Source organism: Scyliorhinus torazame, chromosome 7 (genome assembly GCF_047496885.1).
Source record: "Scyliorhinus torazame isolate Kashiwa2021f chromosome 7, sScyTor2.1, whole genome shotgun sequence".
In the NCBI taxonomy this organism is placed as follows: Eukaryota; Metazoa; Chordata; class Chondrichthyes; order Carcharhiniformes; family Scyliorhinidae; genus Scyliorhinus; species Scyliorhinus torazame.
In genome coordinates this window covers 132,497,595-132,517,129 of record NC_092713.1, presented here as the reverse complement: position 1 = coordinate 132,517,129, position 19,535 = coordinate 132,497,595, and the positions used below count along the sequence as shown (strand labels likewise).

At 46.2% G+C, this 19,535-nt stretch overlaps 1 protein-coding gene across 3 annotated transcripts in view; it reads left to right on the top strand.

Moving 5' to 3' along the window:
- Nucleotides 1–19,305, top strand: part of nuf2 (UF2 component of NDC80 kinetochore complex) — an 83,301-nt gene extending 63,996 nt beyond the window's left edge. For all 3 annotated transcript variants that reach the window (XM_072511498.1, XM_072511497.1, XM_072511499.1), the window contains exons 10-14: nt 781–918; nt 3,780–3,923; nt 6,800–6,975; nt 8,893–9,028; nt 18,865–19,305. In XM_072511498.1, the coding sequence (XP_072367599.1) occupies nt 781–918; nt 3,780–3,923; nt 6,800–6,975; nt 8,893–9,028; nt 18,865–18,996 (726 nt within the window). In that variant the 3' untranslated portion in view covers nt 18,997–19,305. The remainder of the gene's footprint in view (nt 1–780; nt 919–3,779; nt 3,924–6,799; nt 6,976–8,892; nt 9,029–18,864) is intronic.
- Nucleotides 19,306–19,535: the final 230 nt, after the last annotated feature.

The window sequence follows — 19,535 nt, the reverse complement described above, 5'->3', positions numbered from 1 at the left end:
ACCAGGCTGGGGGTTGGCTATATTTGGGGTTGCAGATGAGCCGGGAGTGCAGGAGGCGAGAGAGGCCGATGTTTTGGCCTTTGCGTCCCTAGTAGCCCGGCGAAGGATTCTACTTATGAGGAAAGAAGCTAAACCCCCGGGCGTGGAGGCCTGGATAAATGACATGGCAGGGTTTATAAAATTGGAGCGGATAAAGTACGCACTAAGAGTTTCGTCCCAAGGGTTCACCAGGCGGTGGCAACCGTTCCTCGACTATCTCGCAGAGCGATAAGGGAAAATAGGAACGACAACAGCAGCAACCAAGGGGGGGGTGGGAGAGGGGAGGGTGCATTCGGGTCTTCGGGTTTTTTTTGTGTGTTGTTATATATTTGCTGTTCATGTTTATCTTTTCAATGTCACTATTTCTTTTTGTTTCTTATTTGTGTTGGCACTTGCCGTTAGTTAATATATTATTTTAAAAACGATCAATGTATTTACTGTTACAAAGTTGAAAAAATTGAAAATTCCTGGTTGATCGAAAAACTTTAATAAAATATATTTATTAAAAAAAAAATTAAAGATGGGCTGGTGTGGAGTCGTAACGTCAGAACCAATGTCATAAATTTAAAATGGTGTGAATTTATAAATGTCATAAGTGCCATTCATCCTAACTCGAACGCCGTAAAGTCAAGGACTGCCTGTAGTATTGAGATTATTCTGTACAATGCCTTTACCAAAATCTGAATTGTTGTACAATTGTGGTTTTTTTGTTCCTAATCCAGTTTTATTTGATAATAAAAGGGCCAGATAAAATTGGACATGGCTAATGCAAAAGAAATCCAAGCACATCTCAAGCCTCTGATTGTGGAATGCCCAGAACAACTGAACTCAGAAATACAGACAATGAGGGAGACGGTAGAAAAGAAGAAGGAGGCCATGGTAAAATGTTTCTTACCCCCCCAATTTCCCAAAATTGTTAATAGTAACTTGTGCTTTCATACAACCACCTGGTGCTGGTGCTGTCAGTTGTTTTGTCACTGTACGGCATTGCATTTTATGAAATTCTGTCAGTGTCTGACATTCATACATGGAATTTTTTTTCAAGTGTATGAGTTACTGGTTAAGACACGGGGGGCGTCATTCTCCGACCCCCCGCCGGGTCAGAGAATGGCCGTTGGCCGCCGTGAATCCCGCCCCCGCCGAAGTCTACGGTACCGGAGATTGGGCGGGGGCGGGAATCGGGCCGCGCCGGTTGGCGGGACCCCCCGCTCAATTCTCCGGCCCGAATGGGCCGAAGTCCCGCCCAGAAATTGCCTGTCCCGCCGGCGTAAATTAAACCTGGTATTTACCGGCGGGACCAGGCGGCGTGGTCGGGCTCCGGGGTCCTGGGGGGTCGCGGGGCGATCTGATCCAGGGGGGTGCCCCCACGGTGGCCTGGCCCGCGATCGGGGTCCACCGATCCGCGGGCGGGCCTGTGCCGTGGGGGCACTCTTTCCCTTCCGCCTCCGCCACGGCCTCCACCATGGCAGAGGCGGAAGTGACTCTCCCCACTGCGCATGCGCGGGAAACGTTCAGCGGCCGCTGACGCTCCCACGCATGCGCCGGGAAACTGTCAGCGGCCGCTGACGCTCCCGCGCATGCGCCGCATTTCTGCGCCAGCTGGCGGGGCAACAAACGCCATTTCCGCCAGCTGGCGGGGTGGAAATCCCTCCGGCGCCGGCCTAGCCCCGACATTGAGGTGCATTCCGCACCTTTGGGGCGGCGCGATGCCCGTCTGATTGGCGCCGATTTGGGCACCAGTCGGCGGACATCGCGCCGTTGGGGGAGAATTTTGCCCCTGGTTCCAGGCTTATAAATCATCAATCATCCTAAAGATATATTCTAGACTGCTTAGTTTTTAGAATGTCATTCCATTCTGTGTTTTTTAAATGTATTACAAAGTAAATTGCTTTAAATTTCTAATTTGTTTTAAACATTCTGAACCATGCATTGTAATTAATCCAGTACTGAATTATTCCCTTATCTGTTGTAACAATTACTTGCTACCTTTATGCTGAAAGATTTTTAAATGTAATAATCAGAAGTGCGTGTAGTATTCTAATCCAATCTCAGTAAAACTCTTGAAAAGCATCAAATTGCTTCCCACTTCTTTAACCAGATTTTTTCCTCCTGCACAGCTCCTATCTTCAAAATTCTCGTTCCACCGATCTCTGTCCCTCTGACCTTTTTACTCTCTCTCGATCTTTTAATGTCTGGTGTTATTTTTTATTCATTCCGGGAATGTGAGCATCGCTGGCTGGGCCAGCACTTATTTACCCATCCCTAATTGGCCTTGAACCTAGTGGTTTGCTCGACCATTTCAGAGTCAACCACATTGCTGTAGATTGAGTCACATGAAGACCAGACCAGGTAAGGATAGTAGATTTCCTTCCCTATAGTTTTTAAAAGACATTAAATTCCAGATGGTGGGATTTGAACTTGGTGCCTCTGAGCATTATGTTGGGTCACTGGATTTCTAGCCCATTGACCATACCCCTACGCTACTGACTCCCCTGTGAAATAGGCTGCCTCAATTTCCCTACCTCTCTCTGATTTTGCAGCACTGTGTTCATTTTTTTCTGTTGATCACATTTTTATTAATCCTGCTGACGTGGTCTGCACTGTTATTTGGTGCACAGGCCTTAATCTTGCAGAGTCTGAATGCCAATGGTCTGATACCTCCTCTTGACCATGATCCCTCCACCAAACATCAAACCATCGTTTTCCCATCTGTTATTAATTCATCTTTTTTGGTGATCTCGTTCTTTCCTGCACCCCCACCCCAATGGTTCCCAATCTCATCGTCATCCAATCCCACATAGCCTGCTTCTACCTCCTTCCCAAGGTCACAAACAGGACTACCCTGCTAGATCTGTTGTTGGAGCCTGTTCTTGCCCATGGAACTTATTTTTTCCTAGCTCTATTGACTTTTTCTTTTCTCCTTCTTCAGTCTCGTCTAACTTACATCTGTGACTTTTCCAACGCCACCCGCTTTACAGTTTCCAGTTTCCAAGCCCTAACTATCTCTTTTACACCACGGATGTCCAGTGGCCCATGGATTATGCATGTTCAAGATATGCATGAGTGTTATGATAATTGATAGTGGTACGTTTGATATTGAACAGTATGAAAACCACTGGACCTGTGTTATTGATGCATTTTTGTTTTTTTTCCTGCCTAAAATGTTTCCTATTCTTTAAGTTGCAGCTATCCTTTCGAAACAGGCCAAAACCTAAAATCTGTCGAAATGATTAGGTTACATTAGGTCATTAAGGCAGTTTTACAAGTGTATTTGTCTTCAAATAGACCTATTTCTGTTTTTTTTTTCTTTTTAAATAATCGAAATTGCTGCCACTGACACATTTCCAGAATAAATAACAATAGGAATAATATTGTCCTAATTAGCAAAGAAAAATCAAATTGAATTACAACGAATCAATTTACAAACTATGCCTTCCTAGATCATATGGTAGCATAACTAATCAATATTCTTGGTGCCTATATCCCACATAATTTAGGAGGAACAAAGTGCAGAGAGCCTCGGTCAGAACTGTGAGCTGCCCAACCTTGTGTGCCTGTATTGTCCAGATTGGAAATTGTTGGAGTAGAGAAAATGCTGTAGCTTGTTACCATCAGTCCCTGGTCCTGAACAATGCCAGCAAATACTTGGCAGGGGCAACACTAGCTGATATGTCTCACATTGACGTAGCAGACCGAGTTCACTTCGCCAATTGTAATTCAATTTTGTGTGCATTTAATAGCAAAAGAAAAATGATAGAACAATGGAACTTCAGGACAAGTTGGCAAGCTTTAACAATTTCCAAAACAAAGAACTAGAAACTTACTGCAGTTTATTGCAACAATCCCAGGCTGGCTCTGATCTTATAAGCAACATGAACACTGAGGTAAGTGGATTCCACTGTGTTTAGCAAAATATTTTTTCTGTATAATGTATTGCAAAGCTTTTGCTAACTCCTTAGAACGATCTGAAAATTATTGTATTCAAATTGTATGCGAAGAATGCTATTGAGTTTCCAGATTGCCCCATTTTCTCCTGCATAAGATTGATGGAGAACTTCGACTGGGTCAGCACAGTAGCACACGTGGTTAGCACTGTGGCTTCACAGTCTTAGGTTCAATTCCCCGCTTGGTCACTGTCTGTGCGAAGTCTGCACGTCCTCCCCGTGTCTGCGTGGGTTTTCTCCGGGAGCTCCGGTTTCCTCCCACAGTCCAAAGACGTGCAAAGTTAGGTGGATTGGCCATGATAAATTGCCCTTAGTGTCCAAAAAGGTTAAGGAGGGGTTAGTGGGTTATGGGGTTGGGTGGAAGTGAGGGCTTAAGGGGATCGGTGCAGACTTGATGGGCCGAATGGTCTCCTTCTGCACTGTATGTTCTATGTATTGTAAAGGCTTTTTGAGAGGCAGACATACAACCTTAATTATATATAATTTATAGGTACAATTCTGGGCTCCTATTATAAAACGGATATAGAAGTGCTGGAAAAGGTACAAGGATGAAACTAGAATGGAGAAGCTGCAACTCTTAGGAAAGACTAGAAAGGCTGGAGGTTCTTTCAAACAAAGAGAAGACTGAAGAGTGGCTTTTACATTGATGGGTTGGATGTAGAGAAGATGTTTCTACTGAAGCGGGAGTTGAGAACTTAAGGGACATAAATATCAGATTGTCACCAATAAATCCAAAATAGAATTCATAAGAATATTTCTTTCACGTGAGAATGTGAAACTTGCTGCAAGGATAATTGTGGCAAATATCATAGATACAGTTCAGGGGATTCTTGATTTGCTCAGAAGTTTATTCTGGTGGGGTAAGATGAAGAGGGGCAGGAGGAGAATCGAAGGGAAAATAAACACTGGCATGGACTCGTTGGTCTGTGCCTGTTCCTGTGGTGTAAATTCTATGTGGAGCGGCACAGTGGTTAGCACTGCTGCCTACGGCACTGAGGACCCAGGTTCGATCCCGGCCCCGGGTCACTGTGAAGTTTGCACATTCTCCACGTGTCTATGTGGGTTTCACCCCCACAACCCAAAGATGTGCAGGTTAGGTGGATTGGTCACACTAAAATGTCGCTTAATTGGAAAAATAATAATTGGGTACTCTAAATTTACAAATAAAAGTAAAAAGTAAATTCTATGTAATAAATTTATTAGTACAGTGGACAGGGGTGAGTTGGTTGTGTGATTGGTGTCGTAGTATCTGTTGGTAGGTGGTGGTGGTGTTGGATGTTTTTGTTTGCCAGGCGGTTTTGATGAGTAATAGTTTTTCTTACATGTCGATATTTGACAAAATCAGCATGGTCAATAAACAAGTAATGGTCATAAGTCAATCGGCTCCCCACCACCCACCATTTTTCTGCAGATACCTTTGGTGAGACCCATGCTCATCTTCAAACTTTTGTTATATAGATATACTTTTCCTAATAAGTGTATTCTCCAATCAAATTCCAGAATGACCCAAATCTTACTAGTAAAGTAGACTAACTGCTGGATGATGAGTTCCAAAATTTCCTCTCACTAACAGGAAATTCACCGTACCCTCCGATATCACTGATTTGGTACAATTGTTAGGGGGCTTTATTCTACGCTTCAAATCCTACACACTTGCACACTTGTTTTCTGATTACATTTAAATTGAGGTTGCAACATAGGAACCAACCATTTAGGCCAAATGCTTTGGTGTTTATTCTCCATGTGAGCAAATATTTGTGATCATGTTTACTCACCCTGTACCTCTCGCTCTTCAACCCCTTTTTGTTCATGAACCTGTCCAATCTAATCATGAATATTGACAACTTCTGTTTCCGCTCTGGAAGTGAATTCCACTTCTCACAACTCTGAAGACAATTCTCCTTGCTCCTGTTCTAAACTTCTTCCATTTATTCTTGTACTGGCGTCATCTTGTTCTTGACCCCATAAATACCAGAAACAGTTGCTTTACCTATCCTGCTATATCGTTTCATTAAAAATATTCTTTAAATATTTCTATTGTATTGTTCCATAATATGCATTGTTCTAATGAAAAAGCATTAATTTTTCAGGTTAGACTTCATATTTATATTTCTCCACCCGAGCATCCTAACAAACCTTTGTTGGATCTGCTCTAAAAACTCAATATCGTTCCTATACCTTAGATCTCAGTATTGCCCCCCTACTCTTAAGTGTGATCTTATTAAGCTTTTCCGTAGTTAGAACTGGAGCTGATCTTGTGAGGGCACTCCTGAAGGTTGCGTTGAGAATGTGCAAAGTAATAGTACCATTAGTGTTTCAAAGCACCACGCTATTATTTGGTTCCTCTGTTTCTAGCATTAAACATGTTCATGGTATCCTCGAGAAAATTAACCACAATTGGCGGCATGGTGGCACAATGGTTAGCACTGCTGCCTCACAGCGGTAGAGACCCGGGTTCAATTCCCCCCTTGGAGTTTGCACATTCTCCCTGTGTTTCCTCCATTGCTCTGGTGCCACAGCCCAAAGATTTGAAGATTAGGTGGTGTTATGGGATTGCGCAGATAGTGTGGGGGTGCTCTTTCAGCGGATCGATGCCGACTCTATGGCCGAATGGTCTCCTTCTGCACTGAAGTGATTCTATGAAAATTCTTCACATATTAGTACTGTACGTGAAAGGTAATATTTTAATATACTTTTAACCCTTATTACAATCAGCTATCTTGTTCACTCCAATTAAAGAGCTGAAAACCTTTGGGCATTTATATCTCAAAAGTGAAACCATCTACAGGAATATATTTTTCTCTTGACTTCTATAGATTTGGAATGAAGAAAATGAGCAAGAGAGAAAGCAAATGGAATTGAAAAATTTGCAGACAGAAGAAACTCGGTTGAAAAGGATTCTGGGTTCAAAGTTTGAAAAACACGATAAGCTACAGATGCAGAGGCAGAAGAAACAGGAAACCAGGGCACATGATCTTGATTCAGTAGCCACGTGTGTACATTTAACTACTGATTGTCTCAGATTTTGCTTTGTGACTGGCGATCATTCACACCTTTCAAAATTCACAATTGCAATTTATTGACAGATCTAAGCAGAGTGCTCAGAATAATGAATGTCCTCTCTTTTTAATTTTTAAATTTTTTTTCCCAATTGAGGAGCAGTTTAGCGTGGCCAATCCACATACCCTGCACATCTTTGGGTTGTAGCGTTGAGACCCACACAGACACGGAGAGAATGTGCAAACTCCACATGTACAGCGACCCAGGGCCGGGATTGAACCCGGGTCCTCACGCCGTTAGACAGCAGTGCTAACCACTGTGCCGCCCTATGAACGTCCTCTCGTAATCTGTTTTGAAGTTATGCAAACTGAAAACTTAAGGATTCCAAATTTAAACTTTTTTCATCTTCTAATTGTGTTTCTCTATCCGTTATATGCCCTCAAGTGTCACTACTTGTTAACCATTATTGCTTATCTGTTTTGCACAAATATTCTTTTGTATCTCTGTATATGTATTTATAATTCCTTGTCAACATATACACAGAAGAAATTCTTGGGTCTAAATGGGGTGTGAAATTTCTGCCTTTTGCCTTGGAAATGATGTTCTGACCTCCACCATGAATGTTAGTGCGCTCAACCTTGATCTTATGCTTTCAGCTGATCCCTGAAGTCCGAGATGTCCAGGGTGCAATCAGTGAACTCCAGGGTGGGGAGCCCCATTGTAGCTCACGCCTGGAGCCAAATCTCAACTACTGCCCCACAGATTTGCATCAGCCGAGACCCGGCTATTGTCACTCACCTCACTGGAAGGGCATGCTCTGCTGCTGGCTGCTTGGCAGAGCCATGGAGTTGGCAGGCAGTGAGGGATGGGGAGGAGAGGAAGCCCAAGCTTCATTTAGTTGTACTGAATCAGCACCGGTTTTCAATCACTGGCCTGGCCATGAAGGGGCCTATGGGGTCCCAGGGCAGCTCAATGTTGCTGTAAAGCTGTTGAAATGCCAGGTTGCTAATTTGAGTGAGTTGTGGGGTAGGGGTTTTAGGTGTGTATGTGTCAGCAGTTTAAGAATAGGGGCTGCTGAGTGAATAAGTGGATGGGGGAAAGATTTGGGAAAAAGACGGGAAAGAAACTAATTGCAATGGGTCCCTGGAGAGAGAGAGAGTCAGAAACTTCTGAAGTCTAATAATTCCACCCATTTGAAGTGGCCAAGAAGCATTTGCCTTTCGCCACAGATCGTGAATGCTATAATGTCATGATTCCTTGAAGAATCATAGAATGGTTACACCACAGAAGGAGACAAGTCAGAGCATTATGTCTGTGCAAGCCCTCTGAAGGAACAATTGATGCCTCCCCCTGCCTTTTATTCTTAACCCTGCAATTTCTTCCTTTTCAAATAATGATCAATTCCCTCAATTGACCCTGCCTCCCCACAGTCTCAGGCAATGCATTCCAGATCCGAACCACTTTGTGAAAATATTTTTCCCCATATCGACGTTGCTTCTTTTGCCAATTAATTTAAGTCAATGCCCTCTGGTTTTTGATCCTTCCACCAATGGGAACAGTTTCTGCCTACCCACTCTGACCAGAACCCTTCATGATTTTGAATACCTCTATCAATTGCCAAAAAATATCTTCATACCTTTGGCTTTGGCCACTAATTTTCAGACCGTTATAATATTAAAGTAATTTTTAGTTTTAAAATGAATTTCATATCGAATAGATGATTGTTTTCCACATTTGATGATAATGTTACAAGAAATGCAACATTGAATTTGGGCTATCGGCTTTAATTTTATAAATTAAATTCTGGATTATTAAAAATGAATGCTTATTTGTTTTGTTTTAAGATATATTGCATTGTAAAATCCAAAAGCATTTAAAGTTTATTTTTCTTTGTATGTTTTTTGATTAGTGAGTTTGATCAGTTTAAGCAGCGAAGCCAGGAGGTATCTGAGCAGATTGCACAAATAAACAGTGGACGGCAACAATATCTGACAAAAAGCCAGGCATTGCAGGAGAGCTGTACTAAAGATGAATCTGAATGTCAGGTATGTCATAGCAATATGAAGACGAGGCTGTAATCTACAACGTAGCCTTATTGTAACAAGACACCCAGGCTCTTTTTTAGCTTTACATGACTTGGGACGTTTGACCACCTAAACCTGAAGTGATTTGCATTAACTTAAGCGACTGGCTGACTTGCTGAATGTCTTCCTTTTTAAAAATATATTTAGAGTACCCGACAATTCATCTAGCCTGCATATTTATTCTGGATTGTGGGGGTGAGACCCACGCAGACACGGGGAGAATGTGCAAATTCCATATGGAGAGTGGTCCGGGGCCAGGATCGAACCCGGGTCCTTGGTGGCGTGAGGCAGCAGTGCTAACCATTGCACCATCGTGTTGCCCTGCTGAATGTCTTCCTTTAGCAAAAATTGCAATTGCAACTGGCCACTTGAGAGAGAAATTATACAGTGCAGGAGGGGAGTAACCCACATGCCCAAAATGCCTGTTTCAGCTGTAAGGATTAGAGTTAGAACATAAGAACTAGGAGCAGGAGTAGGCCATCTGGTCATAGTCATAGAGTCATAGAATTTACAGTGCAGAAGGAGGCCATTCGGCCCATCGAGTCTGCACCGGCTCTTGGAAAGAGCACCCTACCCAAGCCCACACCTCCACCCTATCCCCATAACCCAGTAACCCCACTCAACCAACCCTAAGGGCAATTTTTTGGACACTATGGGCAACTTAGCATGGCCAATCCACCTAACCTGCACATCTTTGGACTGTGGGAGGAAACCGGAGCACCCGGAGGAAACCCACGCACACAAAGGGAGAACGTGCAGACTCCGCACAGACAGTGACCCAGCCGGGAATCGAACCTGGGACCCTGGAGCTGTGAAGCAATTGTGCTAACCACTATGATACCGTGCTGCCCCACGGTCCTTCGAGCCTGCTCCGCCATTCAATAAGATCATGGCTGATCTTTTGTGGACTCCGCTCCATTTTCCCGCCCGAACACCATAACCCTTTATTCTTCAAAAACCTATCTATCTTTATCTTGAAAACATTTAATGAAGGAGCTTCAACTGCTTCACTGGGCAGGGAATTCCATAGATTCACAACCCTTTGGGTGAAGAAGTTCCTCCTAAACTCAGTCCAAAATCTACTTCCCCTTATTTTGTGGCTATGCCCCCAGTTCTGCTTTCCCGCACCAGTGGAAACAACCTCCCCGCATCTATCCTGTCTATTCCCTTCATACATTTTATCTGTTTCTATAAGATCCCCCCCGCATCCTTCCAAAATTCCAATGAATACAGTCTGAGTCTACTCAACCTCTCCTTGTAATCCAACCCCCTCAACTCTGGGATTAACCTCGTGAATCTCCTCTGCACATCCTCCAGCGCTAGTATGTCCTTTCTCAGGTAAGGAGGCCAAAACTGAACATGATACTCCAGGTGTGGCCTCACTACACCGTATACAGTTGCAGCATAACATCCCTAGTCATAAACTCCATCCTTCTAGCAATGAAGGACAAAACTCCATTCGCCTTCTTAATCACCTGTAAACCAACTTTTTGCGACTCGTGCACTAGGACACCAGGTACCTCTGCACAGCAGCATGTTTTAATATTTTATCATTTAAATAATAATACCTTTTGCTGTTATTCCTACCAAAATGGATAACCTCACATTTATCAATATTGTATTCCATCACCAGACCCTAGCCCATTCACTTAAACTATCCAAATCCCTCTGCAGACTTCCCGTATCCTCTGCACGTTTTGCTTTGCCACTCAGTGCCCGAAATCACCCTGTCTTGAATCCCCTGTGCCGGGAGCAGCGGGAATTCCCTCACCTGCTGCCTCACAAACTCCCTCACTTGCATGTACTTGAAGGCATTTCCCGGGGGTAGTCCAAATTTCTCATCCAGCACCCCTAAGCTCGCAAACGTCTCATCGATGAACAAGTCCCCCATTCTTCTAATCCCTGCCCGATGCCAGCTCCGAAACCCCCCGTCCATCCTTCCTGGGACAAACCGGTGGTTATCTCTGATCGGGAACCACACCGAGGCTCCCATCGCACCCCTGTGTCATCTCCACTGCCCCCAGATGTTTAGCGTTGTCGCCACCACCAGACCCGTGGTGTACCTTGTCGGCGAGAGCGGCAGCGGTGCCGTCACCAGCGCCCCCAGGCTCGTTCCTTTGCAGGACGCCATCGCCAGTCTCTTCCATGCCGCCCCCTCTCCCTCCATCACCCACTTACGGATCATCGCCACATTGGCTGCCCAATAGTAGCCACTCAGATTCGGCAATGCCAGCCCTCCTCTAGCTCTGCTACGCTCCAGGAACCCCCACCTTACCCTCGGGGTCTTACTCGCCCACACAAATCCCATAATGCTCCTGCTTACCCTCTTAAAGAAGGCCTTGGTAATCAAAATTGGGAGGCATTGGAATACAAAAAGAAACCTCGGGAGGACCACCATTTTAATCGACTGTACCCTACCCGCTTGCGAGAGTGGCAACATGTCCCATCTTTTAAAGTCCTCCTCCATCTGTTTCACCAGCCGCGTCAAGTTAAGTTTGTGCAGTACCCCCCAGCTCCGAGCTACCTGGATCCCCAAGTATCGAAAGCTCCTTTCCGCCCTCCTCAGCGGTAGGTCGTCTATCCCTCTTCCCTGATCCCCAGGATGCACCACAAAGAGCTCGCTCTTTCCCACATTGAGCTTCTAGCCCGAGAAGTCTCCAAACTCCCTTAGGGTCTGCATGACCTCAACCATCCCCTCCACTGGATCCGCCACATACAGCAACAGGTTGTCTGCGTACAGCGATACTCGATGCTCCTCTCCCCCTCGGACCACCCTCCTCCATTTCCCCGACTCCCTTAACGCCATGGCCAAAGGTGCAAACAGCGGGGGGGACAGGGGGCACCCCTGCCTCGTCCCACGGTACAGATGGAAATACTCCGACCTCCGCCGATTTGTAACCACACTCACCACCGGGGCTTTATACAGGAGCTTAACCCAACTAATAAACCCTCCCCCGAACCCAAACCTCTTCAACACTTCCCAGAGATACTCTCACTCTACCCGGTCAAAGGCCTTCTCCGCGTCCATGGTTGCCACTATCTCCGCCTCTCCCTCCACCGATGGCATCATAATCACGTTCAGCAGCCTCCGCACATTGGTATTTAGCTGCCTGCCCTTTACAAACCCCGTCTGGTCCTTGTGAATCACCCCAGGACACAGTCCTCAATCCTCGTAGCTAACACTTTTGCCAGCAACTTGGCATCTACGTTGAGGAGCGAGATCGGCCTATACGACCCACATTGCAGCGGGTCCTTATCCCGCTTCAGGATCAAAAAGATTGTCGCCTCCGACATTGTCGGGTGCAGGGTCCCCCCCCTCCCTTGCCTCATTGAAAGTCCTTACCAGCAACGGGGCTAACAGGTCTACATACTTTCTATAGAACTCCACCAGGAACCCATCCGGTCCCGGGGCCTTCCCCGCCTGCATGCTCCCCAGTCCTGTAACCGGCTCCTCTAACCCAATTGGCGCCCCCAAACCAGCCACCACCTGCTCCTCCACCCTCGGGAACCTCAGTTGGTCCAAGAATCGTCGCATCCACTCTTTTTCCCCTGGGGACTGGGACCTATACAGCTCCTCGTAGAAGGCCTTGAATGCCGCATTCAATTTCACCGCACTCCGCACCATAGTTTCCCTTCCATCCTTGACTCCACCTATTTCCCTCTCTGCCATCCTTTTACGGAGCTGATGTGCCAGCATCCGGCTCGCCTTCTCCCCATATTCGTACATCATCCCCTGTGCCTTTCTCCACTGTGTCTCTGCCTTCCCTGTGGTCAACAGGTCGAACTCCGTCTGGAAACTTCGCCTCTCCCTGAGTAGTCCCTCATCAGGGGCCTCTGCATATCTCCTGTCCACTCTTAAAATCTCCAGTAACCTCTCCCTTTCCCTACCCTCTCTCTTCTCCCTACGAGCCCTGATGGAGATTAACTCTCCCCTGACCACCGCCTTCAGCGCCTTCCATACTACTCCCACCTGCACCTCCCCGTTGTCATTGGCCTCCAGATACCTTTCGATGCACTCCCGCACACTTCCTCGTCTGCCAACAGTCCCACATCCAACCGCCACAGCGGGCGTTGGTCCCTCTCCTCCCCCAGCTCTAATTCCACCCAGTGCGGGGTGTGGTCTGAAATGGCTATGGCCGAATACACCGTTCCCTCTACTTTCGAGATCAATGCCCTGCCCAGAACAAAAAAATCTATCCGGGAGTAGGTCTTGTGTACATGGGAGAAAAAGGAGAATTCTCTGGCCAAAGGCCTGGCAAATCTCCACAGATCTACTCCCCCCATCTGGTCCATAAACCCCCTGATCACCTTGGCCGCAGCCGGCCTCTTTCCGATCCTGGATCTGGAGCGATCCAGCGCTGGGTCCAGCACCGTGTTGAGGTCCCCTCCCCATTATGAAGCTTCCTACCTCCAAGTCCGGGATGCACCCCAACATACGTTTCATGAATCCAGCGTCGTCCCAGTTCGGGGCGTATACATTCACCAATACCACCCCCGTCCCCTGCAACCTACCACTCACCATCATGTACCGGCCCCCGTTATCCACCACTCTGTTCTTGGCCTCAAACGACACCCGCTTCCCCACCAGTATTGCCACCCCTCTATTCTTCGCATCCAGCCCCGAATGGAACACCTCTCTTACCCATCCCTTTCTTAACCTGACCTGATCTGCCACCTTCAGATGTGTCTCCTGAAGCATGACCACTCTGCCTTCCGTCCCTTTAAGTGCGTGAACACTCGGGCCCTCTTAATCGGCCCATTTAGGCCTCTCACATTCCACGTGATTAGCCGGATTGGGGGCCTACCCCCCCGCCGACTAGCCATCTCCTATTTCAGGCCAGTCCTCTGCCCGCGTCACCCGCACCCTCCAGTCCCCCAAATGGGGAACCCCCGCCCCGACTACCTCTTCGATTTTCAGTTCCCCCTCGGCCATTGCAGCAGCAACCCTATTGTCCCCCCCCTCCCCACTAGATCCAAATCTAGCTCTTTCGCTCCCCCCCATAATACTTCCGTAAGTCAGCTGACTCCTGCTGACCCCAGCCCTACCCGTTGACCCCCCCCCGGGTGTGGAAATCCCTCCTCATCCTTGCGCTCCTCCCCCCTCCCTAGCACGGGAAAAAGCCCGCGCTTTCCCAAGCCAGCCCCGCCCCCTGTGACGCAGCTCCTGTTGCGGCCTTATCCTAATTCCCCCATCCCCGAGTCTCGCCTCCCTCCAGTACCGACGCCCACATTTCTCACTGTCCACCCCATCAAAAACTCTTCCCCCATCCCCATTCACCGTCCCACCCGTGAAGCATTCTTTACCCATATTTACAACCCTGTATACAGTCAACATCTCCCCCACTACCACAGCCCCTCAGTTCGAGTCCAATTTTTCCGTTTGGATAAAGGTCCAAGCCTCTTCTGGCGTTTCGAAATAGTGGTGTCGGTCCTGGTACGTGACCCACAGTCGCGCTGGCTGCAGCATTCCGAATTTCACCCTTTTTTTTATGCAGCACCGCCTTGGCCCGATTGAAGCAGGCTCTCCTTTTTGCCACCTCCGCGCTCCAGTCCTGATAAACTCGGATCACCGCATTCTCCCATCTACTGCTCCGCTCTTTCTTGGCCCATCTCAGGACACTCTCTCATTCCGCAAAACGATGGAACCTCGCCACTATCGCCCTTGGCGGCTCACCAGCCTTGGGTCTCCTCGCCAGGACCCGGTGAGCCCCTTCTAGCTCCAGGGGGCTCGGAGAGGGCCCCGCACCCATCAGCGAATGGAGCATCGTGCTCACATATGCCCCAGCATCAGCCCCCTCCACTCCTTCGGGGAGACCTAGAATCCGGAGGTTCTTCCTCCGCGACCTGTTCTCCAGGACTTTGAATCTCTCGGCCCACCGCTTGTGCAGCGCCTCGTGCGCCTCCATCTTCACCGCCAGGCCCAAGATCTCGTCCTCGTTCTCATTGGTTTTTTCCTTCACCTCTCGGAGCTTTACCGCCTGGGCCTTCTGGGTCGCCTTCAGCCCCTCGAATGCCAACGGCATTGGCGCCAGCACCTCCTTTTTAAGCTCCTCCACGAAACTCCTGCTGGTCCGGCCCCCATGCTGCTCGATCTCCGCCATCTTGTTTTCTCCCCCTCGTTTCTGGCGCTGCTCCAAAGCTTCTTTTTTTGTCCCTCCACTTCTAGTCCCCTCCATACACAATGGAAGGGGGACCTTATTTCACCTTCCCACACGGGATTCGATCAAAAAAGTTCCGTTGGGGCTCCTCCGGAGAGCCCAAAAGTCCGTTCTAGCGGGAGCTGGTGAAATGTGCGGCTTAGCTCCACATCGCCGCAACCGGAAGTTCGCTTTCTATTAATTAACCAATCCTCTATCCATGCTATTACTTTACCCTTAACGCCATGCATCTTTATCTTATGCAGCAATCGTTTGTGTGGCACCTTGTCAAAAGCTTTCTGGAAATCCAAATATACCACATCCATTGACTCCCCGTTGTCTACCGCACTGGTAATGTCCTCAAAAAATTCCACTAAATTAGTTAAGCCCTTTATGAACCCATGCTGCATCTGTCCAATGGGACAATTTCCATCCAGATGCCTCGCTATTTCTTCCTCGATGATAGATTCCAGCATCTTACCTACTACCGAAGTTAAGCTAACTGGCCTTTAATTACCCGCTTTGTATTCTTTCCTACTTTGATAGAGTGTCAGAAGTAAGTGGAATGTAAAGTGGAATTTTGAGCCTGCGGATGCCATCAGTGAGATAGCCCCAAAGTATCACAAGAATTGGGAAATCCCCGATGCCTGTGCTGTGTTTATATTGGAGGGGGGGGGGGGGGCGTTGCCTGCTTGTAGGGGTCCTCCGTATCTGGACACGTTTATTTTCTATGCTGATTGGCACAACCTTTAAAAATGGCACCCTGATCTATGTGTAGCTGGCCTCGTGACCTCTTAGACCCCGTCCTGCCACATTGACAGCGTAAACCATGAACACTGCTTTTTCTACAAATTCAGCTGTGCAGCTGGAGAGTCAAACACCAGTTTTCAGTCAGAACCTGACACTTTGGGAAAAAATATTGGAAAAGTGAGCCCATAGTTTTAAATGAAGAATGATCGTTACGAAGTCTATGATGTCCTAGATTGAGATTTGAGAGGATTTTGGTAAATTAAACTTGTTAGCAAGCCTTTCAGCATTGTGCAAAATGTAAACTGTGTCAAATCTTTCCAGATTTAGCTTTTTAATTGTAGCTGTACAATCCTTACCTGTTCAGCCCATAGCTGAGCTAATTTTAAAATCAAAGCTTTTCCTAAACGAATAAACTTGCTATGTTGATCAATGTTTTTAGCAGAAGTGACATATCCATATTTAATGGGCCATAGCATCCAGGCTCCAGGGCAATGCATCTGTGGAGTACCCCAGAGTTGCCCTCCCTCCCCCACTGGATGTTCCCAGGTAAGGATTGCATGACACTTGCTCAGGAAGTTCAAAGTTCCTTTGGACAATTGCCCTGCACTGGGAACCACCTGAAATGTGATTTAAATCGCTAACTTTGGATGGTTCTGACTGTGTTACAACACTAGTTACCTAGAAACGCTTAGAACAATAAAAACCACTTCTAACTATAGCACTGATCTCCCCACCGGCCCAACCCAACTCTTTCTCCCCCTGCAACCCCAGTAGGCCCCAGGAACACGATGCACTGCACAGATCTCAGCCATCCTGAGTTGGAAGGTTGGGCAAGATAGGAATGGCTGGATTTCAAGGTAGTAACTACGAGTGGAGTGGCAATTTGACTCCATTGTCACTACATCTGATTATTTTATTTTGAAAACTGAGCTCTAAAATTGAGGGTTCATTTTAGTTTCATGTAGATGAGAGTGTGCAGTCGTTGCAGACAAAAAGACTTGCAAATTCTTACTGTCATCAGTCCTCCAATATGTGCGATGCACCAATTCTGGTCCTTTAAGCATTACGGATTTTTGTTCGGTCACTGGCAGCTCTGCCTTTAGCTGCCACGACCCTAAACGCCATAATTCAGCTGCTAAACTTCATATGGCTTGATGTCAAATTTTTGTTCGATAGGCACATTAGAAATAGGAATAAGACTAGACCATTTGGCCCCTCGAGCCTGCTCTGTCAGTCAGGAAGATCATGGCTGATCTAATGTTGACTTTACTCCACTTTTCTGCTGTCCCCCATAACCTTTGACTCTCTTTTCTATCAAAAATCTGTCCTTTTTTTAGAATATCCAATTCATTATTTTCCAATTAAGGGGCAATTTAGCATGGCCAATCCACCTACCCTGCACATCTTTGAGTTGTGGAGGCGAAAGTCACGCAAACACCGGGAGAATGTGCAAACTCCACACGGACAGTGACCCAGAGCCGGGATCGAACCTGGGACCTCTGCTGTGAAGCAGCAGTGCTAACCACTGCACCACCGTGCTGTCCCAAAAATCTGTCTTTACTCGATCTTGTATCTGGTGCCTCACCACGCCGAGGGCCCGGGTTCGATCCTGGCCCCAGGTCACTGTCTGCACATTCTCCACGTTTCACCCCACAATCCAAAGATGTGCAGGGTAGGTGGATTGGCCACGTTAAATTGCTCCTTAATTAAAAAATAAATAAATACATTAAAAAAAAACTCAGCCTTGTATCTATCCAATAACCTTGCCTCCATTGCTCGCTGGGGAAGAGAATTCCAAACACTAATAACCCTCAAAGAGAAGAATTTCCTCCTCAGCTCCATCTCAAATGGGAGACCCCTCATTTTGAAACTCTGATCCCTGTTCTAGATTCTCCCACAAGGGGAAAATTCCTCTCAGCATCTACACTGAAAAGCCCCCTCGAAATCTTGCATGTTTCTATAAGATCATCTCTCATCCTTCCAAACTCTGATGAGCATAGGCCCAACTTGTTCAACCTTTCCTCATAAGACAACCCTTCCATCCCAGGAATCAGCCTAATGAATCTTCACTGAACTGCTTTAAGGTGACTAAAACTGCACACTGTACTCTTGATGTTGTTTCATAAATGTCCTGTACAGGTATAGCAAGACTTTCCTACTTTTATAATCTAGTCCCTTGCAATAAAGGCCAACATTCTATTTGCCGTCTTAGTTATTTGTACCTGTATGCTCACTTTGTGATTCGCAAACAATGACATCCAGGTTCCTCTGTATTGCTGCATTCTTGAAGTTTCCATCCATTTAAAAAATGTCCTGCTTTTCTACTCTTTCTGCCAAAGTGGACAATGTGACATTTTCTCACATTATACTCCTCATCTGCCATATTTTTGCCACTCACTTAACCTATCTACATCCCTTTGAACCCTCCACACAACTTACCTTTTTTAACTATCTTTGTATTGTCAGCATCCAAGTCATTAATGCAGATTGTAAATAGTTGAGGCCCAGCACTGATCCCTGTGGCACTCCACTAGTTACAGTTTGCCAGCCTAAAAATGAGCCATCTCTCCCCACTTCGTGTTTCTTGTTAGTTAGCCCCTATCCATGCCAATATATGACCCCTTTCATGCTGCACCTTATCAACTACCTTTTTGAAATTGAAATACACTGTTGACTGGTTCCCCTTAATTCACTCTGCTTGTTACATTCTCAAAGAACTAACAAATCTATCTAACGTGATTTCCCTTTCTCAAAGCCATGTTGACTCTGATTGTAGTATTTTCTAAATGTCCTGCTACTACCTTTTTAATAATAGCTTCTTGCTTGCTAAAGCAATAACATGAGTAAAAGAAGAATATTCTGAAGGAGAGGATGAGGATACACATTTTTGTTCTTGCTTTATCTACTCAGAATCTGTATTCCAAATTGCTGGCTCACCTGGAACAATACCATGAACGTTTGGCCATAGTGACGCAGAAGGCTACATATGAAGGACACAAGCAAATGGCAGAAATAGAGAGAGCCATTAATGAAAGAATTTGAAGCACTGCCTGCATTTACTTCAAATCTTACTCTGTTTAAGTCTACTGTCTCTTTAGTTATCCTTTACAAATTACAATTATTCTTGAGCACGTTTCATTTTATTTTGAGTTTTAGCCAGCATATTTGTCACTGTTTGAACTATTTTATATATAGCTTTCTTAAAAGTGCACTAACTGAGGAAAACTATAATTTCCTAAAGTGCAAAATTTGATTTACATTTTCATGTATTTCTATGTGTTTTATAGTGTGTGACCTTTGATTTACAACTGCGGAATAAATGTAAAAATAAACTATTGAAGTTAATAAGAACTGTCCCAGTTAATAAGCAACTGCTGCCAATAGTGTCTTAAGAATTATATTTTATTGGAACAGCACCTAGGGGGGAGGAAGGATATCTCCCAGGCCATTGGGGGGGTGGGGGGGGTCTCCCAGGCCATCGGACAGCCCTAGGTGGTCAGGGACAGGGCTGGGTGGCTCCCTGCCTCTCCCACTGGAACACGGGCACCCCAGGAAAAAGAATGTTTATTCTGGATGATTTT